Here is a 24,662-nt window from a genome sequence, read left to right as displayed (position 1 = left end):
CCGGTGGGGTCTTCTGCTGTTGTAGCCCATCCGCCTCAAGGTTGTGCATGTTGTGGCTTCACAAATGCTTTGCTGCATACCTCGGTTGTAACGAGTGGTTATTTCAGGCAACGTTGCTCTTCTATCAGCTTGAATCAGTCTGCCCATTCTCCTCTGACCTCTAGCATCAACAAGGCATTTTCGCCCACAGGACTGAGGCATACTGGATGTTTTTCCCTTTTCACACCATTCTTTGTAAACCCTAGAAATGGTTGTGCGTGAAAATCCCAGTAACTGAGCAGATTGTGAAATACTCAGACCGGCCCGTCTGGCACCAACAACCATGCCACGCTCAAAATTGCTTAAATCACCTTTCTTTCCCATTCTGACATTGAGTTTGGAGTTCAGGAGATTGTCTTGACCAGGACCACAGCCCTAAATGCATTGAAGCAACTGCCATGTGATTGGTTGATTAGATAATTGCATTAATGAGAAATTGAACAGGTGTTCCTAATAATCCTTTAGGTGAGTGTATAACAAGTTGGTAAATCAAGACACATAACATATTGAAGCTAGACTTACAATTGATTGCCAATCTGGAATTCCTAAAATTATAGAATAACTAAAGCAAAGCTGTCATACTTGAAGTGGCGCTGGTGATGGACGAGGGTGTTAAGTGCAAATGACATCCATGCAATTTAAAGGCAGCTGAAAGAACGAATGAATGGTGGACTTAAAAAGAACCACTCTAAATTGTATTAGTAGATGTCAGCTGATTGTAAGCTTGACTAACATGATCTATCTGAACCAATGTGATGCTTAATGTGTATAATGTGAAAGTATGAAGAGCAAGCCCATGCCACAGTTCAGGTTACAGGGGATGTGCATTGTATGAATCAATAGGAGAAGACAGTCGTTCCGGCACGCCAGAGCCAACGTAGGGCGTGATTGCACTCCTCCCTGGCAATCGATATGCGCCACAACTGCAGTGTTGTTCGTACGGCTCAGAACGTGAAACCCCTGCATGTCTTTTCGAAAAGCTCTCAGACCTTTTTTTAAGCGAATAATGTGTCACGTCTTCTGCACACCTGTCCAGGTGCCAAAGGCTGAACGACCATCGCACAGGGTTCACCAGCATGTGTTGGACGTGTCCGTTGTGAAAAGTTTGCAACTTGCTACTTGGCCAAGCACAATGCCATTCCGATAGAATGTAAGTGTTCTCCAAATACTTAGCATGGCTAAGCATTGGCGGGTCACTAGGAGACATAAGCGATCATGTTGCCACAATTGATGAGGGACTCTTTGAGTTTATCCAGAACTGGAGAGGTCTCATGTAACAGGCCCAGAGTGGTGACGGCAGCCATCAACCCCAGTGCCTGCTAGAACTGTCGCAGTAGTAAATCTCACCCTGGTTTGAAACTCGTCAAACACCAGAGAATAAAATGAGTGTGTATTTCAGTCAAATGCACTGACATTGTCACCCAGTCGAGTTTCATTGTCAATAAGGAAACTTGCCAACTGGGCGCAAGCACGCTGTTTGCCCAATTGACTTGGAGCCCCAAATGCTCAAAATGTGTAATCAGCAGATCTCTGTTTTTTCACGCATGTTTCTCAGTTTAAGCTAAAAGCAACAAATCGTCACGGTAGTTCATCGCATGGATACTGCTCTGCCTTAGCGGAGTGAGTGCTGCATCGACACATTTCATAAATGTGCGGGGGAGCTAGGCACAAGATGAAGGGCAGGACTGTGAACTGGTATCCTGTCCCCTCGAAGGCGAATCTCAAACATGTCCTGTGGCTAGGGGCTATCTGCACATTAAAGTATACGTCTTTCATATGGATTGACACAAACCAGTTCAGAGGACACACGATAGACAAAATCTGTCTCTGAGTAACCATGTTGAATGGAGAACTTCCTGAGTGTCCAATTCAAGCACCTAAATTCCAGCCCACCATCCTTCTTGGTGATCAGAATATAATGGCTGGTGCTTTGCTAATATTTGCTAATGCTTATGTTTGAGCCTCGAGCAACTGGAACATGGCATATATTTTGCACACTGCCAACATAAACGGGAACAACACTGTGAGCTTGTTCTTGATCCTGGCATGAAAAAAATGCTACAAATTTGTTTTCAAAAATGTATGAAAACAACATGGGCACAAAGATTACATTCGTAGGAACTTAACATGTTTTAAAGTATATTTTAAAGTTTTTTTTTTTTTTTATCGCCTTATATCCTTTTATCACAACCTTATTGTTCAATGACCCTTCTACTATGTGTTAACATGTTTATCTCTCAGGGCAAATTATTTTACAGCATTATAACATTTACATATCATTAATTATTATTCAATATATACAGTATTATTATATTTACTCGGGACTTTGATTGTCTGGAAAGCTTGTGTATTGACTGTAATGTCTGTGTTCAGGCTACCATGCTGCCATCAGAGTTCAAGGCTGGGAAGCTACAGGCATATAAACTGATCTGTGAGATGATGACCAAACATCAAGATGTGCTGCCTAACAGTGACTTCCTGGTTCATCTCTATCATGTCATGCACAAGGGCTTCACAAGTGATGATCAGGTACCACACATCTCTCATGCGCTTTCATGTATTATGCATACATTAATACATATTTATTGCTCTTATCTCTGTTATAACCTAATGGTGAAGGTAATTAAGATTATGCTTTATGAACCACTATAACATGGAGTTCCATTTTATTCATGCTTTGGCCACTAGATGGTGGAATAGTCATTCATGTAATTCCATTATGCATCAGTGACATTGTAGTTTTTAATTTTGAATTTAGCTTTTAGTTGTATTTTATTTTCAAGTCGTCCTTTCAGTTTAACTTCTTTTCCATTAGTTCCCCTCTATAATTGTATTTTTTTATTAATCAGTGTTTTCAAATTTTGGTATAGTTTATTTTTGTCTATTTTAAGATATCAAATAAACATTTAGATATGTTTAACAACATTACATTTCTCTGGGTCATCCAATGTTATCACTACGCTTTTTGTTTAATGAAGTCAGATTGTAAAGGTTTAAAATTCTAAAATATAGTGTGCATCCAAAACCAAAATTTCTGTTGAGTATTTACGTGGTGAGAGATGCTTGGATCAAAAACAATCATTATTGAATCATTAAATGACTCAGTAGCTCTGATCCGATTGAGATGAATTGAGGTATTGTGAGTTTTTTTTTTTTTAAATAATTTATTACACGGAAATTGCACTTGTTTACTATACAGTAGTTGCCTGATATAAAATGTTGTAAAGTGTCACTGAGGTGAGGAATTATTTTATGAATAACATTGCAATCAGGAAATCTATAAGTTGATTGAACCTGCATTTCCTTTTCACTTGAGATGCTGGCTGTATTCCTGTTTGTCTGCTGTTCCATGAAAGACTAAACTTATTTTATTTTAAATGTTATTATTTATTGGTGCTGCAGTCTTGCTTATGATTTTTTGGTTGTCATGAAATACTGTCAGTGTTGTGTTGTCACTAAACTAAGACTTGTAGAGTTTTTTTATTTTATTTTACAATTTATCATAGATTTTTTTTCCCCTCTTTTTTTTTTAAATTTATTCAACTCATAAATTCGCACCACTGTGTCATTTCCGCCATCTCAAATTCTTTATTGTCTTTAATAGAATTCCATAAAATGGCCAGCTCCTTTGTCTTGCTAAGGCTAATTTTATATCTAATGTTTTATGTATCCTAAATACATACAATTAAATATTGCATAATATAATTAAATAATATTTTAACACTTTTTGAATATACTGGTAAAATTGCAGCTTGATTTAAAATGATACGCAATAAAAATGCTCTGCTCCCAAGTGATATTTACCTTGATTTTTTTTCTTTGTTTTCTTCAAACATTGCTTATATTTTCTCTCATCTGAAACTTTTGTTGACTTGGTTAAGTACACTAACCTTTAAAAAAATTATTAGGGGCAAAATTGTTTGTTGTGGTGGAAATGATGCCGCTGTGGAAGTCAGTGGAACAGCCATAATTCTTGAACAATTATTTTCACACTGTAAATATTGAAGTAGTTTTTTATTTCAGTCTTAGTGTAGATTGTCATAGTTTTAAACTAGGCTACATTAGCTAAATTTGTAAATATGTAAAACACATTTGTAAAGTACCAAAAATAAATGATGACGGCCTGGTACAATGTTTCCAATTAATTTATAATGAGACCTTCATAAATCAAAGAGAAAAAGTTTGAATCTATTCGTTTTGATGAAAATCAACCCATGGGACATGAAATGGTCCAAGTTAAAGAAATATCCATGTCTTTTTTTTTTTTTTTTTTTTTGTCAATCATTCTTACCATCTTTTATTGTTAGATTTTGGTCAATTTGGCCATGCAAAAAAAGACACCAGTCTATATATAAACACCACTGATATCTATATATATATATATAAACAGTTGAAGTCTGAAGTTTACATACACTTAAATTTAATTAATTAAAACTCCCTTTTTAACCAATTCACAGATTTAATATTGGCAAAATATAGTTTTGGCAAGTCGTTCAAGACATCTACTTTGTGCATGACACGAGTATATTTTCCAACAGTTGTTTACGGACAGATTGTTTCACTTTTAAATGACTACATCACAATTCCAGTGGGTCAGAAGTTTACAGTTAAATACAGTTGGGAGCAATTTCCAAATGCATGAAGGTACCATGTTCATCTGTACAAACAATAGTATGCAAGTATAAACATTATGGGACCACACAGCCATCATACCGCTCAGTAAAGAGACGCATTCTTTCTCCTAGAGATGAATGTAGATTGGTGCAAAAGTGCAAATCAATCCTAGAACAACAGCAAATGATCTAATGAAGATTCTGGAGGAAACAGGTAGACAAGTATCTATATCCACAGTAAAATGAGTCCTATATCGAAATAACCTGAAAGGCTGATCAGCAAAGAAGAAGCCACTGCTTCAAAACCACCATAAAAAAGCCAGAGTACAGTTTGCAAGTGCACATGATGGACAAAGATCTTACTTTTTGGAGAAATTTCCTCTGGTCTGTTGAAATCAAAATTGAACTTTTTGGCTATAATGACCATCATTATGTTTGAAGGAAAAAGGATGAGGCTTGCCAGCTGAAGAACACCATCCCAACAATGAAGCATGGGGGTGGCAGCAGCACGTTATGGGGGTGCTTTGCTACAGGAGGGACTGTTGCACTTCACAAAATAGATGGCATCGTGAGGAAGGAAATGTATGTGTATATATTGAAGCCAATCAAAACATCAGCCAGGAAGTTAAAGCTCAGTCGCAATGACCCCAACATGTGGCAAAATGACTTTAGGACAACAAAGTCAAGGAATTTGTGTTGCCATCACAAAGCCCTGACCATAATCTGATGATAATTTGTGGGGAGAACTGTGTGTGCAAGCAAGGATGCCTACAAACCTGACTCAGTCACACCAGTTCTATCTGGAGGAATGCACCAAAATTCCAGCAACCTTTTGTGAGAAGCTTGTGTAAGGTTACCCAAAACGTTTGACCCAAGTTAAACAAATTAAAGGCAATGCGACCAAATACTAACAAATTGTATGTAAACTTCTGACCCAGTGGAAATGTGATTAAAGGAATAATTCTCTCTACTATTATTCTGACATTTCACATTCTTAAAATAAAGTAGTGATCCTAACTGGACTGAGACAAAAGATGACCTGAGACAAAACTGAATATTTTCTATGATTAAATGTCAGGAATTGTGAAAAACTGAGTTTAAATGTATTTGGCTAAGGTGTATGTAAACTTCTGACTTCAGCTGTGTATATATATACTGGCGGCCAAAAGTTTGGAATAATGTACAAATTTAGCTCTTATGGAAAGAAATTTTATTCAGCAAAGTGGCATTCAACTGATCACAATGTATAGTCAAGGACATTAATAACGTGAAAAATTCTAATTTGAAAATTTCAGAACTACTTCAAAGAGTTCTCGACAAAAAATCCCCCATGTGCAGAAATGACAGCTTTGCAGATCCTTGACATTCTAGCTGTCAGTTTGTCCAGATACTCAGGTGACATTTCACCCCACACTTCCTGTAGCAATTGCCATAGATGTGACTGTCTTGTTGGGCACTTCTCACGCACCTTACCGTCTAGCTGATCCCACAAAAGCTCAATGGGCTTAAGATCCATAATACTCTTATCTGTTTCTCAATGTCTGTGTGTTTTTTGTTTTTTGCCCACTCTAACCTTTTCTTTTTTCTGTTTCCAAAGTGGCTTTTTCTTTTCAATTCTTCCCATAAGGCCTGCACCCCTGAGTCTTCTCTTTAATGTTGTACATGAAACTGGTGTTGAGCAGGTAGAATTCAATGAAGCTGTCAGCTGAGGACATGTGAGGCGTCTATTTCTCAAACTAGAGACTCTGATGTACTTATCCTCTAGTTTAGTTGTACATCTGGCCTTCCACATCTCTTTCTGTCCTTGTTAGAGCCAGTTGTTCTTTGTTTTAGAAGACTGTAGTGTACATCTTTGTATGAAATATTCATTTTATTTGGGAATTTCAAGCATTGTATAGCCTTCATTCCTCAAAACAATGATTTACTGATGCGTTTCTAGAGAAAGCTGTTTCTTTTTTGTCTTTTTTGACCTAATATTGATCTTAAGACATGCCAGTCTATTGCATACTGTGGCAACTCAAAAGCAAACACAAAGACAATGTTAAGCTTCATTTAAAGCTAGGGTGTGTAATCCAGAGAGACTTGCAGTTAGCAAGCTAGCTTTGAAAGCATAGAGCCCGCCCTCACTTCAGATGTGTCTCCAAAGCCACGCCTCCTCTATCACACATGAACACACACAGAGCACAGTCTAAGCGCCAGGAGGAGAGACGTGTTGGTGGAATCGATCGCAACAGTTTCAGATTACCTCATGTCTCATTCACAGGTTAGACATAACAATAATAATGAATGTAATTCTCATGCTCGCTCTGCACAGCGTCAAGGAACCCGTGCTGATGATGTGTGATTGTCTGCGCAAACAAGTTACGCATCAGTATGCAAATATAGAATTACAGACAGGAAGGATATCCTATCATTACATTCGGCCTGAATGCAATAATTGGTCGATCATTTTTTAGTCCTGTCCCTTCCACAGAATGAATATATATATATATATATATATATATATATATATATATATATATATATATATATATATAAATAAATATATATATATATATATTTTTTATATATATATATATATATATATATAAATATATATATATATACTCATATATATATATATATATATATATATATACAGTGGGTACGGAAAGTATTCAGACCCCTTAAATTTTTCACTCTTTGTTATATTGCAGCCATTTGCTAAAATCATGTAAGTTCATTTTTTTTCCTCATTATTGTACACACAGCACCCCATATTGACAGAAAAACACAGAATTGTTGACATTTTTGCACATTTATTAAAATAGAAAAACTGAAATATCACATGGTCCTAAGTATTCAGACCCTTTGCTGTGACACTCATATATTTAACTCAGGTGCTGTCCATTTCTTCTGATCATCCTTGAGATGGTTCTACACCTTCAATTGAGTCCCACTGTGTTTGATTATACTGATTGGACTTGATTAGGAAAGCCACACACCTGTCTATATAAGACCTTACAGCTCACGGTGCATGTCAGAGCAAATGAGAATCATGAGGTCAAAGGAACTGCCTGAAGAGCTCAGAGACAGAATTGTGGCAAGGCACAGATCTGGCCAAGGTTACAAAAAAATTTCTGCTGCCCTTAAGGTTCATAAGAGCAAAGTGGCCTCCATAATCCTTAAATGGAAGACGTTTGGGACAACCAAAACCCTTCCTAGAGCTTGCCGTCCGGCCAAACTGAGCTATCGGGGGAGAAGAGCCTTGGTGAGAGAGGTAAAGAAGAACCCAAAGATCACTGTGGCTGAGCTCCAGAGATGCAGTCGGGAGATGGGAGAAAGTTGTAGTCAGTCAACCATCACTGCAGCCATCCACCAGTCGGCTTTATGGCAGAGTGGCCCGATGGAAGCCTCTCCTCTGTGCAAGACACATGAAAGCCCGCATGGAGTTTGCTAAAAAACACCTGAAGGACTCCAAGATGGTGATGAATAAGATTCTCTGGTCTGATGAGACCAGGATAGAACTTTTTGGCCTTAATTCTAAGCGGTATGTGTGGAGAAAACCAGGCACTGCTCATCACCTGTCCAATACAGTCTCAACAGTGAAGCATGGTGGTGGCAGCATCATGCTGTGGGGGTGTTTTTCAGCTGCAGGGACAGGACGACTGGTTGCAATCGAGGGAAAGATGAATGCGGCCAAGTACAGGGATATCCTGGACTAAAACCTTCTCCAGAGTGCTCTGGACCTCAGACTGGGCCGAAGGTTCACCTTCCAACAAGACAATGACCCTAAGCACACCGCTAAAATAACGAAGGAGTGGCTTCACAACAACTACGTGACTGTTCTTAAATGGCCCAGCCAGAGCCCTGACTTAAACCCAATTGAGCATCTCTGGAGAGACCTGAAAATGGCTGTCCACCAACGTTTACCATCCAACCTGACAGAACTGGAGAGGATCTGCAAGGAGGAATGGCAGAGGATACCCAAATCCAGATGTGAAAAACTTGTTGCATCTTTCCCAAAAAGACTCATGGCTGTATTAGATCAAAAGGGTGCTTCTACTAAATACTGAACAAAGGGTCTGAATACTTAGGACCATGTGATATTTCAGTTTTTCTTGTTTAATAAATGTGCAAAAATGTCAACAATTCTGTGTTTTTCTGTCAATATGGGGTGCTGTGTGTACAATAATGAGGAAAAAAAATGAACTTAAATGATTTTAGCAAATGGCTGCAATATAACAAAGAGTGAAAAATGTAAGGGGGTCTGAATACTTTCCGTACCCACTGTATATATATATTTTTTATTTATTTATTTATTTATTTATTTATTTACATTTTGACCACTTAAATTATTGATTGCTATCTGGATGTGAAGAGACTTTCAACCAGTATAACAAAATTCTGAAAAAGATTGCACACCCTAGCTTTAACGAACCAAATAGCTTTGTGCAGTAATGGCAAGTGATTTTCTAGTACCTAATTAGCAATGTAGCATGATTACTCAAAGATACGGTGTTGGAGTGATGGCTGCTGGAAACGGGGCTTGTCTAGATTTGATAAAAAATGACTTTTTTCAAATAACAATGGTGATGTTTTTACATTTAATGTCCTGACTATACTTTGTGATCAGTTTAATGTCACTTTGGTGAATTAAAGTACCAATATCCTTCCAAAACAGCTAAAGCTGTACATTATTCCAAACTTTTGACCACGTGTGTGTGTGTGTGTGTGTGTGTGTGTGTGTGTGTGTGTGTGTGTGTGTGTGTGTGTGTGTGTATACATACACACACACACACACACAAAATGGTCTATATATATATATATATATATATATATATATATATATAGACCATTGAGAATGATTCATACATCATTAAATACATTTAATAATTGAATGAACCGTTGTCTTTATTTTACTGTATGAGGCAGTGTAAAGGGGAGATAACATCATGCTATAAAATGTATCTACACAGAAACCCTGTTTAATCAGAAACTGTAGTTAATAATTAAACATTTCTTATTGTCCTGGTATAGGAACAGGTAAGTAAACAAATAACGCCAGTGCCAGCAGGTGCTGAACCGCTGGCTGGATTTAGTAAATACACGCTGACCATCAGCACATTGATTTTTACCTCCACCGCTTAAAGTCGCGTAAAGGTCACCGATTGAGGTATTTGTCTAAGAGCTGTGGTACATTTAGAGTCTTCAGAGGGAAAGGTCGACTTCACCCTTACGCTGCTCTGACAATTTAAACTGTTCTGCCATGTTAAACTGACACACACACACACACACACACACACACACACACACACACACACACACACACACACACCCCGTAGATTTAGATTGAGCTTGTTGTATTTACTGCTGCATAATAGGCCCGCTTTGCAGAATTGCAGCTTCCTCCAAAATGCTCATTTTGGGTAATCACGCAGCAGTTTGGTGGCGGTTAATTACTTCTGGTTGCTAAGCATTGCAAAGGTCAGTTATTGCAGAATGAGGGTAAAATGTCCCTGCAGATGCACCGCTTCCATCTATTTCACATCTCCCTCTCAGCAGGACTCATTTTTCATGCGGCTGGATTGCCTGTGTTTTTTTTATTTTTTTTATTTGACAATGTTTACAAAGGATTCAATTAAGTAAGATGAATTTGGAAGGTACAGAGCAGTCGTGCTTGTTTATGTGTTTGTTTGCATGTTTGTGCAAGTACACACTGAACAGTAAACAACCTGTCAGCGTGGCTGTTTGAACAGGATTTTTTTATTTTTTACATTTTACAACTGCTGCGTTAAATTTCCAGACAACAAGCAGAACCAAACTGAATCTTGCACAACAGTTTTCTGCTGACTTTTTCAGCCATCTTGGTCCCTTAATAAAAAACAGTGTAATTCATGAACCAGACAACAAGCTCCAAGGTGAATCACAAGATTACAAGCTATGATTTGAAGCAAAACATTTTTGAAAATACAACACTGTTTGTGAGGGAATGAACTACAATCCCATGAAACATTGCAAATGGTGTAATCAAAATTGAAAACGATGGAAATATATGTCAATTGCAAAATATTCTGATATATACAAACATACACTCACCAACCACTTTATTAGGAACCCCTGTACACCTATTATTCATGTGATTATCTAATCTTGTGGCAGCAGTGCAATTAATAAAATCATGCAGATATGGGTCAAGGGCTTTAGTTAATGTTCACATCAACCATCAGAATGGGGAAAAAAAATTATCTCAGTGATTTCATCTGTGGCGTGATTTTTGGTTCCAGACAGGCTGGTTTGAGTGTTTCTGTAACTGTTGAGCTCCTGGGATTTTCACATAAAACAGTCTCTAGAATTTACTCAGAATGGTGCCAAAAACAAAAAACATCAGTGAGCAGCAGTTCTGTGTAAATTCTAGAGACCGTTGTGCATGGAAATCCCAGGAGATCAGCATTTAAAGAAATACTCAAACCAGCCCTTCTGGCACCAACAATCATGCCACAGTCAAAATCACTGAGAACACATTTTTTTTTCCTATTCTGATGGTTGATGTGAACATTAACTGAAGGCCCTGACCTGTATCTGAACAAATGTATGCATTGCACTGCTGCCACATGATTGGTTGATTAGCTAATCACTTGAATAAGTAGGTGTACAGATGTACCAAATAAAGTGGTTATTAGTCGGAGTGTATAAATAAATGCAAGTTTGAGATTGGAGGGATAGCAACTCGATTGCGTCATTCACAATGCGTCATGGGAGTGGGAGGTCACTACAGAGCTTGTTTAGCATGCTTTGTTCATCGCAATATCTTTCTCTTAAGGATTCACTGGCAGTGTTTTTCTTTACCTGGAATTCCGAACTCTGAAATAACATGGTCTGATGACTTTAACATGAGTAAATACCATCAATTAACAATCTAAAAGCTCATGGAAGGTCTGTCTTTGAAGATATAAATCAATACCCCTATGAGAAAAAAAAAGAATGGAATTTTTTTCCAAACACTCCCCATCCTCCAATTTTTAAACTAACAGTTAATCCGTCCTCATATTCATGATATTGGTTGAGCCAGTGGTACTATGTTGACCTCTCAAACAGAGAAATGTTTTGAAAGTGGCACTGTGGAAATCAACCTCCGACTGGCTTAAAGGAATACTCCACCCAAAAATTATATTTCTCATTTACTCACCTTCTTGCCATTTCAAACTCGCATGATTTTCTTTCTTCTGTGGAACACAAATGAAGATATTTTGAAGGATGTGTGATGTGATTTTGTCCATACAGTGTAAGTCAATGGGGGTCAAACATTTCAAGCTTTTGGCAAGCTCTTAAATTGTGGTTCGTACAATGTGGACACAGGAGCAGGACAAATTGTCAAAGTTGGACTATAACTTGACAAACTGTGCTAAAAATGCAATGATCAAGGCAGGAACTCCAAAACACCGTAATGCAATAGCCAAAGAATTCTATCTGCCTGTGTATGTCTGCAGCGGCGTTGCTGTAAAGATCGACTATTGTGACCCAACCCTATACTACATAATGTTTCACACCATCAGAATACCAAATAAATAGCACCTTTTTTGTCTTTTTTTTGTATCCATCTCTCTTGCCCCGTTCACTCAGGATGTGTTGAACACGATGATCAGGTGGTGTTCCCCACGATTTTTCTTCCTGGGTCTGCCAGGCTTCACCATGCTGGTGGGTGACTTCATCACCGCAGCTGCTCGTGTACTCAACACTGAATCATTTGAGGTACTTGCTTCTACCAAATCCTGAAATGAATATGAAACATCTGCTTCTACATGCCTCACAGAAGCACAAAAGTTCACAAATGGGTTTTCTCCATTTGCTAAACCAGTACTGATGTTCTCGTCTGAACAGGCTCCACGGATCGAGGCTCAGACGGTTCTTGGTTCCCTGGTGTGCTTCCCTAACCTGTATCGACAGATACCATCTTTGCTGTCTGTTCCCGGATCTGAGGATATTATGGTTGGCAAAGAGGACATGAAGGTATGTAGTGTGTACTTGAAGTGAAACAGGTCTGAACTGTGTTTCACACCCACTGTGGGGTGTGGATGTACCATGATTTGTAGCAAATATTTCTCATGGTTTGAAAAGGAGATTTATATGATAATAAAGCCCTATTTTAATAGATATTTCATGGCTCTCTTGCTTTCTTTTTGAAGGACTATCTTGTAAACATCCTTATAAAAACTGCACGCAATGAGACATATGAAGGAGCCAGGTACAATCAAATAATTATTTACACATCATTCTCTTGGTTAACATAGAAAATGTAACCATATAGTCAAACTGAGTTTTTGCTGTGTTTCAGGTGTGTAGCGATTTGCAGTCTAGGGCTGTGGGTGTGTGACGAACTGGGTCGGACAGAAACCCACCATCAGGTGAAGGATGCCATTAACGTCCTGGGTGTCACATTGAAGGTGATTATGTTTGACCTACTCTATGCTTTGGAGTCATTTAGATTGCAGTAGACTTAAGCCAAAGTATACTTTGGTTTTGACGTGACTGCTTAGTGTCTGCATACAGTTGAACGCTAACCTTCCGAAGTATACTTAATTTGACTAGTGGACCACAAGTGGGGGTTAATCAATTTATCCCAATGGTCACATAAGGTAAATTTGCCAATGAGTGCTTTCTTTGGTTTTCAGAAAGCTTATGTATTTACAGTGATGCAGGAAGACAACTAGCAACAGTGATGGCATGACCATGAAGTTTTGGTATTTTCTTGCAAGCATGCATCTTGGAGATTAGTGGGTTGGGGAAATAGCGAGTTCAAAGCTTTAATGGATTTGATCAAGTGCATTTGATTTGGAATGCTCTTCTCTGGTTTGTGTGCCATCTGCGTTCTTTTATATAACCCATTCCCTATCAAGCCATGTTGATATAAATGAAGACAGCCCTCTGAAAATAATTAGGTAGTGTAAATTGGCTGTATACCATACATTAGAAGAATAGAAATATGGATAATTTGTGTTCTTTTGCACATTGTGCCCTTGTTGAGCAGGGTTCGTGATGTGCTGCTGTTTTTAGTTTTCAGAGTGGCATGCAATATGTTGCCGCTAAACACACATTTTAAAACACAAACTGCATCTAAGCTCAAAATTAGTTTGCTTATAACATCCATTGAGAATGTCACCAGAGGAGCGTTTGACAAGATTTTGAATGAAAAGTGAATTAAACTGCTGTGAACTAGCCTACAAACAAACACTCAAAACTCTTCCTAGAGTGTTCTGCCAAAATATACATTTAAAGTTAGGAAATTACAACTGAAATGTATTCTTTTTGTATAAAAGAATATATTATTTATTTATAATAATAACTATAATAATTTTTATTATTATTATTTTACAAATTAAATTAATGTGTAAGTTGACTGTGTTAAAAAAACGATATGATAAACTCTATTTCTTTTTTGAAACTGCGAGTTGGATCAAAATTAAATTACTCAAAATCCTCGCATTACTTTGTGATAATTAGAATGATTAATTATGAGTACAATGCCACCACCATTGTCTGAAGACTTAATGATCATTTCCTGGTCATTGATTATGGTCGTTAAAGTATCACATTCATTTTTCTTGATGTATTTTTTTCTTGTTCATTTTTATTTTCCAGCTTTGAAATCAATAGTGAAAAAATTTATCCACATATGATGTAGAGATATACAATTTGTACCTCACTATAATTATTCATGAGAATGTGTTGCCTCAACCTAAGACAGGCACTTTTTCTTTCACCCTGAAGCATGGGCCGAAGTGTATTTGCATGGTGCAAAAGCACATAGTTGCATTTAACAGACACCTCTGAAATGTTGGTTTGCAACATGTGTTTCAAAGAAGAGTGTCTAGAATTATGGAAGAGTGGATGAGGGCTTGTTTGAAATACATTATTTTTGTTGCAGTGTGCAAATGCAAACAGTTTGTATTTATTTGTGCATTAACTTAGAAACTAAATATAAAACAAAAGAATGAAATGCTGTGTGTGTATTTGTGGTTTGTTTTAAGCTCTTTCAATGCAGTGTATCAATTTTGGTAGCTATATGCACACTTGGCTAGAAGTCACATTAAATATTTAAAATGCAGATCGCTCATACTGCTCTTTTAAGATTTTGGTGTATAATTATCATTGACTGATAGGTGATGTAATCAAGAATATAATCTTAAATGTAGTCATAAAAATGTTTCTAAAATTTGAATACCCTCATTATGAAATCTAATGTTTTGTAATTACAAGTACTCCATTTTTGTAATGTGATTACGTAATACAGATTACCAGTACATGCAATCTGTTATTTCCCAGCACTGGCTTCTTTATATTGCAGACTGGCAGTGTATGTCATCATATTATTATCATTCATTATTGTTTTCATTAACACATTAGTTCAGAGTGCATATAGTTTTACAGTTTAGCTCATTTTGCCATCGTTTTATCACACTGTTGCCAGACAGATGATTGCTAGACCGTACACTATCAATGAATAAGAGATCATGTGCTAAAACGGACAGTCCTCAGCTCTGTCTGTCAGGGCTACAACAAACTTTACACAACCAGAAGGAAAGAGAGAGAGGGAAAAAGAGAGCAGAAAGCAGCTCGCTTAACTATAATTGCACCAAAACTGCATCTTGGCAAAATAATAAACACTCTCTCTCCTTTCTTGTCAGAGAACATTCTCTCTTTCTTTGTGGTGTACAGTAAATAGACACGCAGATTTCACATTCAGCATGGCTTTTGAAAATGTCACCTTTGGAAATAAATAATGGAGGTTTTCTGAGATAAGTATGAATGGAGGTTTACATGGAGGTGTAAAAGTACTGCATCGTCTTGTTGTCTGTAAAGTAATAAGAAGATTGTATTATCATCTTTTTAGTACAGCACGCAGCAACAAGTGAATGATCTTCTTATATTTTTATTATAAATGATGTTGTTAAAAATTGAGTATACATAAGCAAATTATTCTGCTGTATATCCTGTAGTTGTGTAGCCCACATCAGTCAATTCTGTATTATTCTCCTAGTTATTTACATTGCGGCTAATAACAACAGACATTTCTCACACTAGGAAATGCAACCACTTGCTTCCGTGTTGCAAAATAAGGTGGATAAATCGATTTTAAAATCTATCAGCCAATTAGTTGATTATCAAATGTTTACCTTAGTTATCTCTATTGGCAAAATCCACTGTTGGTTGACCACTAATCTCGGTTTAAAATACTTTAATTGTAATTTTCTCTGCATGTTTAGCTGGGATAGAAGATATACACATATAAGTATAAGATACAAGTAATATTAAAAAGTTACACAGCTTTAAACTCAATTCAAATAGTAAATGGATAGAAATATATCAATAAAATGAACTTAATCTAATTCAGTTAAATAAATCAAAACAATCTTAGAACTTATAACACAGTGCATACTGTCTATTTCTTTATTTAACACTGCCTATAAGATAATTAACTAAAAACACTTCATGAAATCATTTTCTTTATCAGTATTTTTGTCTTGCTTTCCAGTAAAAAATTATCTTAACGTCCTTTAAACAAAAACAATTACTGAAAGAAAAATGGCATAAGATTCCATTTTTTCAGGGAAAAATGTTTGATTATTTAAATATGAACTTGAATGAGTTTCTTTTTCTTATCCCATTATTACTCCATCAATGATAAATCTCATTACATTTAGAGAAGTTTATGCATAAAACAAGAAACAAAAATCCAACAGGGTAAGACAACTAAGATTTAAATAAGAATTAAAGATATTTTCTCTGGATACTAAATATTTCTCTATTTATATATATATATATATATATATATATATATATATATATGTGGATCTTACAATATTTTACTTCTCAAGTAAATGTATCTTGTTTTAAGGATGGTGGATAATGATGATATAATCAATAAAAGTTTTGCAGTAAATGGTGCTGAAGTTTGAAAGCTTGTCTCTATAAAACATAAATCAGCTGTTGTGCTTTGCATAAAAGATCTCTGCTAAAATGAATTAAGTGATATTGATCCTAACCATGTATGCAAATCTGCAACTGAATAAATAAATCAGAAGAGGAATCATGCGTCTATATGGCATTCTTCAGCCCTTAACCAATTTGCAATAATATGGCAATGCCTTGAGTACTTCAAGTTAGAAGCAAATATTTGTTTTACCTAAATTCCTTTTAATGCACTACTCTGTCAATGCAAAACACAGCAACAACACATTTTGTCAAAGTTTAGTGAAATCTGGTCTCTTATGATATATCCTGTGACATCCTTAACTATGGCAGAAAGTAATCTATTACTTTTGTGCACTTGAGGCTGAACTGTCAATTAACTTTGAAGTCGTTTTTCTCAGTTTCAGTGTTGCTGTAGTTACTGCATTTTGGCTTTACTAGGCAGTATAAAAAAATCCAAAGGTTTCACAAATGCTCACAATTTCATAAAGATTTGTAGTTGGAGAAAACTGCATTTTTCTCAGAAACACTCATTTGAAACCACTTATTTTTAGATGATGAACCCCTATTTGAGCTTTCTCATTCCATTCTTCATGAAGCATCACATTCCTGTTCAAGTCGACACACAGCAGGTCAGGCCAAAATAAAACTCAGGGGAAGGAATAGTAGAGTCCCTCTCTAAAAGCAGCTGCATCTGTGGCCCATTCTCCGCTATTACTCTGTGAAAAAAATCACTCTCTCAAATAAAATTCCACATGGCTGAAGCCCAGAGGATGAGAGAAGTGTGAGTAGAGCAATAGATAGAATCCATTAACCTGGAATCCATGCCGTGATAAGGCTCCTTGCTCAAAAGAAATAATAAATAATAGCATATATTGATCAAAATTGAAATGTTAGCAATCCCATCTTCTTAAAACAGCATTTATTTCTATGTTTTATGATATCTCATTGTTTATTAGAATTTCATATGTTTGTTATTATTTTGTTGGCAACATAAATCCGTGAATATCATTTGCAATCAGTCCCTGTGTTGCATTTCACTTGCTTTAACAGTGGTGTTTGAGTTACATGTGTAATATTTACCTTTTTTATATGAATGTATATTATCTTTTTTCATGTAAGATATGTAAAAATGTAAATTTTACTAAAGTTGTTTGTTTTTTTTGGGGGGTTCTAGTGTTTTTTTCTAAATGACACCATTCGTTTTCATATAAAAAAGCACATTTTATGTTATCTTCACTTCAATAAATACCTTCATTTCAGTAAATTGAATGAGTGTAAATCAAATCTATTTGTCATGCATTGGGGTCTCTGAGGACATCTGCTGGAATTTCTTTTTTCTATGTCCAGTAGATGGCTTAGCCAATGTTGTAACAAACTTAATTTCTACATATTATCACAAGTTACACATTGGATATATATTTAGACATTACACAAAACTAATATTTGTCATTGTAGCATTTTTTCTAAACCGCTTGAATTGAAGTGTTGGATATGCTGTCAAACCTGACCATTCTTCCACAGTTAAATCTGATCGTGTTACAAAGAAAAGACTATTTTGTTACCTGTCATTTTTATCAAACATCACAATTCCAGCATAAACTTTAAAAGCTCTTAAATGGCCCAGATGGTGTTGATCTTTAAATCTAGTGATGTGCACGTTTGTGTGATGGTAAGATTTGGGGGTAGAGTTTAGAAATAGAAAATATCATTAGCCTGATATGTAATCAATGGATGTGTGCACGCGAGTGTGTGTGTGTGTGTGTGTGTGTGTGTGTGTGTGTGTGTGTGTGTGTGTGTGTGTGTGTGTGTGAGCGTGTATTTATCACTTTGTGGGGACCAAATGGCCCCATAAGGATAGTAAAACCCGAAATTTTTGACCTTGTGGGGACATTTTGTCGGTCCCCATGAGGAAAACAGCTTATAAATCATACTAAATTATGTTTTTTGAAAATGTAAAAATGCAGAAAGTTTTCTGTGAGGTTTAGGTTTAGGGGTAGGGTTAGGTTTAGGGGATGGAATATAAAGTTTGTACAGTATAAAAATCATTATGTCTATGGAAAGTCCCCATAAAACATGGAAACACTACATGAGTGTGTGTGCGAGTGTGTGTGCGTGCGAGTGTGTGCGCTAGTGCGTTGTCTGCAATGTGAATGTTTTTTTTAGTCTCACACCTTAATTTTTGTGTGGTTGTCTTCTGCATTATTTCTGATTTATTAATTTTATTTTACAAATAAACCAATTTCCCATTCATTTCCTATGGCCTTAAATAAAAATGTGTGACCATTTAGACTTGTTTTAGTTAAAGATGTGTGTTGGTAGGTATTACTGTTTATTAATAATTCTTGTAATATTAGTGCATATATAAAAATCATTCAATATTATTCTTGGTGTTTATTTAGTGTGGGTAAACCTTGTTTATTTTCAACCTTTTTTACTGTATTTTACTTCACGTAACAATGGATGTTAATGGATGTAATATGTAACATGTCATTTTGTCTTTTAGTTTGGCAATAAGGTGGTGGCCAATGTAGCCTGTGACATCTTTCAACTGCTGATCTCTCACTGGCAGCACTTAAAGAGACTGGATCAGTCCCTTCCCAAAAGAATTATAGAGGTATGAATCTTCATTTGTATCTTAACAGGATCATCAACATTAATGTTTGTGGTGCTGTGATGGAGAATTTCCTGCTCAATGTGTACTTTATCTTGTGTTTTAGATTTTTGTTGCAACCATTGCATTTCTTCTGCCCAGCGCTGAACACTCAACTGTTGAGGCAGATAAAAAGGTAAGTGAACAAAAGCATCAGCACAGCTGTCTTTATTTAGATCTCTATTTGCATTAATGGTGTAGGGCATAGGAATTCAGAACAAGCAGTGCAACACACAGCACTTCATCCAGCTCTCAGTTTTTCTGTCTCTTCACTCACCATTCCATCCTATCTAACAGTGCGTCTTTTGCAGGTTTATTGATTATTTTGTAGTGGTGTCATGAGTGTGCTTAATGAATGCATTCTCCATTCTGCTCTAGTTAATGGTGTCTCTGCTGCTGTGCCTGCTGGACTGGTGCATGGCCGTACCTCTCTTTATCTTACTGGAGCCCATCACTATGCCTGTGCTTGATGACCCCACCTCGCAGAAAGCCCCTCTACTCGACTACATTTACAGGGTGGGTAACAAGCCTTAGGACCCAGAGAGGCCGTGTTTACAGGTCACCTTCTGTACTACACAGTTACTTTAACATAAAAGTAAAACATTTCCCTGTGTGTGTGTGTGTATTCTATTATAAATGCACTTGTCTTTCGTAGCTCATATTTAGTCATCAGACACTAATGAGAGGGCATTGAGGGGCACAGAATAAATGAGATATTAATCTCTGGCTGTTGTGCAGATGCGGACAGACATAGACCTTTGTGCAGATGTCATGCTCCCACAAAAAAATGGCAAAATTATTTAAATGTTCTATTGTTCGATTGATAAGCTCACAAATGAATGCAAAATGCAAGAATTCAGTTCATCATCATATGAGAGAAAATGCACCTGCTGCAATGGGGAAAAGGGGAGAATAAATTTCCTTTGTTTTCCTCCGCACTCGTTTGACTGTTAATCATTTTCTGCTAGTTATTATATGCTCAGTGGGATTACTTTAATCTCCCATTCATCAAAGCATCTAACACAAGCACAGGCACATGAACCCTCACCAGGACAGGGTACTTCATGCATTTAAGCTGTGTCACAGTTATCACAACTGATTTTAACTAGTATCTCTTGCCTATAGATCTAATCAACTGTTCATTTGTGTTAACTGTTCTATAGTGTTATAGATTCTTGATTTATTCAAGAAACACAGTTATCACCTTTTTGACAGTTGTCACTGATTACATGTATAGACTAATGAAAATCACTCAGAATTAGTAGAAGTAGAAAATGCATCATTTAGATTGCAAGAGGTGGGGGACTCGAGTTATATGACTAACTTACAGGACTTGTGACTGGCTTGATTAAATGCAGAAAATGACTTGACCTTGACTTGAGAGCTCAAGACTCAAATTGGTCTTGAAATAGATGACTCGGAAATTATTTATGACTAGTAATAAAATACCTTTTAAAAATATTATTGTGACAACAATGAATTGATACCAAAAAGTATCTGTTATTTACTGATACAGTGAAAATTCTCCATCATTTACCAAATTTTTTAAAACATTGACAGATAATTCCAAATGCTGACCATAATTTCCACAGATAAAAAGAAACAATTTAAACCTAGTGTATCTATTTTATTTTAATGATCTTTACATGTCTTCATTCTCTCTCTCTCTCTCTCTCTCTCTCTCTCTCTCTCTCTCTCTCTCTCTCTCTCTCTCTCTCTCTCTCTCTCTCTCTCGCTTCTGTGCATGATAATAAAGGGAAAAGTATAAGAATAAAATACTTGGCACACCAGTTCTCCCAGCTATAATACTTGAATTTAATCTAAGCACAAACGCAACATTTAAAGCAGAATTCCCAGTTATTTTAATGCTTCACATCTGTGTCTCACTGCATGTTGATATCAGACACTGAAGAAGTTCAGTGTGAAGATAAATGACCTGGTCCTATTTTACTCAAAAATCAAAAGAAACAAATACAGTAGCAAGAAAAATGATGTGAACTCTTGGGAATTACCTTCATTTATGTAGGTGTGTAGGTTGGAAAAATTGGCAAACCTGGAATTCAATTATTGAAATGAGAGTGGAGGTGTAGGTTAGAGCTACTTTCACTTATAAAAAGCACTCAAACATTTTAAGTTTGCTATTTACAAGAAGCATCTGCTGACGAGAACCATCCCTCACAAAAAGAACTTTCTGGGGAAGACCTAAGCTCAAGAATTGTTGCTTTGTATAAAAAGCTGGAAAGAGTTACAAAGTTTTCTCAAAGAGCTTGGATATTCCTCTGTTGTCTATAAATGGAGACTATTTAGTACTGTGGCTACTCTCTCTAGAAATGGCTGAAGTAAGTAGAAGAGGTAAACAAGAAACCTAGAGTGACAGTTATTGACTTGAAGGAATCATTGGAACTGGTAGCATCTCTGTTCATGAGTCTACTATATGGTAAACATTAAACAGGTATGGTGTCCATGGCAGGACACCATGAAGGAAGCTGCTGCTTTTCAACAAAAGCATTGCTGTGCACCTGAAGTTTGCCAAAGACCACCTTAACACTCCACAATGCTACTGAGAAAATGTTTTGTGGACTGATGAAACTAAGGTTGAATTGTTTGGGAAGATCACACAGCACTTTGTATGGTGTAAAAATGGCACCGCATACCAACATTAAAATATAATCTCAAGGGTGAAGTACGGTGGAGGGAGCATCATGATTTAGGACTGCTTTGGGGCCTGGACCACTTGCCATCATCGAGGGAAATATTAATTCCCAAGTTTATCAAGATATTCTATAGAATAATGTATGGGTGGCTGTGCACTAGCAGAAGCTCATTAGAAGTTGGGTGATGCAGCAGGACAATGAAGTAAATCCACTACAGAATGGCTTTAGAAAAGGAAAATCCACCTTTTGTAGTTGCCCAGTAAGAGCCCTTACCTTAACCCAATAGAGATACTGTGGACTGACCTCAAGAGAGAAGTTCACACCAGACATCCAAAGAATATTGCTGATCTGAAGCAGTTCTGTAAGAAATAATGGTCCAAAATTCCTTTTGAAAGTTGTGCAGGTCTAATCCGCAGCTACCGGAAACGCTTTGTTGAGGTTATTGCTGCCAAAGGAGTATCGACCAGTTAATAAATCCAAGTGGTTCACATACTTTTTCCACAGCACTGTGAATGTTTAATGGGATATGTTCAATAAATACATAAAATATTATAATTGTTTGTGTATTGTTAGTTTTAGCACATTGTGTTTGTCTATACTTGTGACTTTGATGAAAATGACATCACATTTGATGACCAATTAATGCAGAAAACAAGCTAATTCAAAAGTGTTCACATACTTTTTCTTGTCACTGTAAATTGTATTTTGCATACTGAAAATGAAGCCTAGTTTTAGGGCCATTAAGATTTTTACATTGTGACATAACTTTAAAGACAGATAAGGTTATTTTAAGATACGGATATGGTTAATTTAAGTTAAAATAGTTAGATGTAATTTGCACCCTGGGGCAAACAGTGGCAGATACTATTTGCTCTCCTAATTAAATGCTTACAGTATCACTGTTTACCTAACCCTAATCTTAACATACAAAATTTACCATGGTTTTACTACAGTAGCCATAGTATAACCATGATAGTTTGTAGTAAAATCATAGTAAAGACAAAATTAAACATGGTTACTGCAGTAACATCATGGTTATGTGCATTTAAAATATAGCTTTCACCAAAAAACACGGTTACTACTTTATTCACTGTTGTAAAACCATGGTTAATTTTACCCTGATCAAACCTTTCTCTCAACTCCCTGACCGTCACGTTGATCAAATCACTGTATGGCAGTCAAACTTTATATACATTTTTATTTATTAATATAAGTAGTATTCCAGAAAATAATTGTAATTAACATTTTATTTTATTATATTACTATTTAAATAGTATTTATATCATAGCTTTACTTCCTTGATACTGCCTTTCATTTTCAAAAAATTGTATAACAGCATCTTTTTTTACTATAAAGGTAGTTTCACATCACAAGTGTAAACCGCTCGTGAGCAGAACTTTTTTTTTTTTTTTGCCACCCATGTTAACAGGTTAGAGCAGGGGTGCCCAATACGTCGATCGCGATCTACCAGTCGATTGCAAAGGCAATGCTGGTAGATCGCACAAAATTTAAATGTACTTTCGTAAAATTTTAATAAAAAATAAATATAATGTCTTTCCTTCTTTTAGTTTCTGTCTGACTTGCACTTCACGAGGAAATATTGACCAGGCGAGGTTTTGTTTATTCAGTTGCCATGACAACTAGGTTTGCGCATGTACGCACCTTCCAAGGACTTCTGAGAACAGAGCGCGCAAAATTGCGATGCTACTGCCTGGATTAGGCAAAACTGTCTGATTCCATTCAGTGCAAGTCATCAGAAAAATGCCCTGGCTATTGTAATCTATTGTGCTGTAGGTGTTTTGGGTTTAGTTTTAAAACTGAATATCATCAACATTGAACCTTATTATATATTTGTTTATTAATTAGAAGATTAATTCCATGTAGGGATTCATGCAGTAGTCCCAACAATAATCTTCTTATTTTAAATGAAACTGTGTTTTTTTTAGTTGGTAGATCTTATTGAGTTGGTCATTTAAAAGTAGATCATCACACAAAAAAAGTGTGGGCACCCCTGGGTTAGAGCTAGAGCATTCCCATCAGAAGCTTCAGTAGTGCGTCAGAGTGTAGCTTGAGTAGGTTTTGGCTCCAAGTCTATTTTTGCAGTGCTGCTCATGATCAATTAAAGTGAGTGCGCGCTATTGTTGGACAACATGAATGTAATTTGACACAAAAAGAAGAAGCACAGAATAAGCATATATTTGTTGTCAAGTGTGATTTATAGTAATTTTTTTATGAATTTGAGTGCGTAGAGGAAAAAAAGAAAAAAGTGTCTGGTGTAAAATGTCACAAAAACGAAATTAAATTAATTTAAATATTGCTTAGGCAGATGTATGGTTTTATTATTTAAAACTACAGTAAACTACAAGTTACAGTGCCCGCCATAAGTATTGGAACTGTGAGATTCTTTTCATAATTTTGGCTCTGTATGCCACCAAAATGGATTTAAAATGGAGCAATGAATATGTGATTAAAGTACAGACTGTCAGATTTAATTTGAAGGGATTTATTGTAAATTGGGTGAATGGTTTAGGAATTACAGCACGTTTTATACACAGACCCCCCATTTTCACTTGCTCAAAAGTAATAGGACAGTGGACTGAGAAGCTATTTCACGACCAGGTGTGAGCTGTTCCTAGCTTATTTCATTAAAATTGAAGCAGTTAACAGGTCAGGAGCTGATTCCAAATGTGGAATTTGCATCTGGAAGTTGCTGCTGTGAACTCTCATTATGAGGTCCAAAGAGCTGTTAATGCA

General features: G+C 36.4%; 1 protein-coding gene across 3 annotated transcripts in view; it reads left to right on the top strand.

Annotated features, from left to right (window-relative positions):
- The window catches only part of ralgapa2 (Ral GTPase activating protein catalytic subunit alpha 2), a 268,297-nt gene that overhangs the window by 157,126 nt on the left and 86,509 nt on the right, over positions 1 to 24,662 (top strand). For all 3 annotated transcript variants that reach the window (XM_052145011.1, XM_052145009.1, XM_052145010.1), the window contains 8 exons: positions 2,413 to 2,568; positions 12,255 to 12,383; positions 12,513 to 12,641; positions 12,818 to 12,876; positions 12,967 to 13,075; positions 19,108 to 19,218; positions 19,322 to 19,390; positions 19,633 to 19,770. In XM_052145011.1, coding sequence (XP_052000971.1) covers positions 2,413 to 2,568; positions 12,255 to 12,383; positions 12,513 to 12,641; positions 12,818 to 12,876; positions 12,967 to 13,075; positions 19,108 to 19,218; positions 19,322 to 19,390; positions 19,633 to 19,770 — 900 coding nt within the window. The remainder of the gene's footprint in view (positions 1 to 2,412; positions 2,569 to 12,254; positions 12,384 to 12,512; positions 12,642 to 12,817; positions 12,877 to 12,966; positions 13,076 to 19,107; positions 19,219 to 19,321; positions 19,391 to 19,632; positions 19,771 to 24,662) is intronic.

This window comes from Xyrauchen texanus, chromosome 16 (genome assembly GCF_025860055.1).
Source record: "Xyrauchen texanus isolate HMW12.3.18 chromosome 16, RBS_HiC_50CHRs, whole genome shotgun sequence".
NCBI classification, from domain to species: Eukaryota; Metazoa; Chordata; class Actinopteri; order Cypriniformes; family Catostomidae; genus Xyrauchen; species Xyrauchen texanus.
This window is presented reverse-complemented; position numbering and strand designations above follow the sequence as displayed.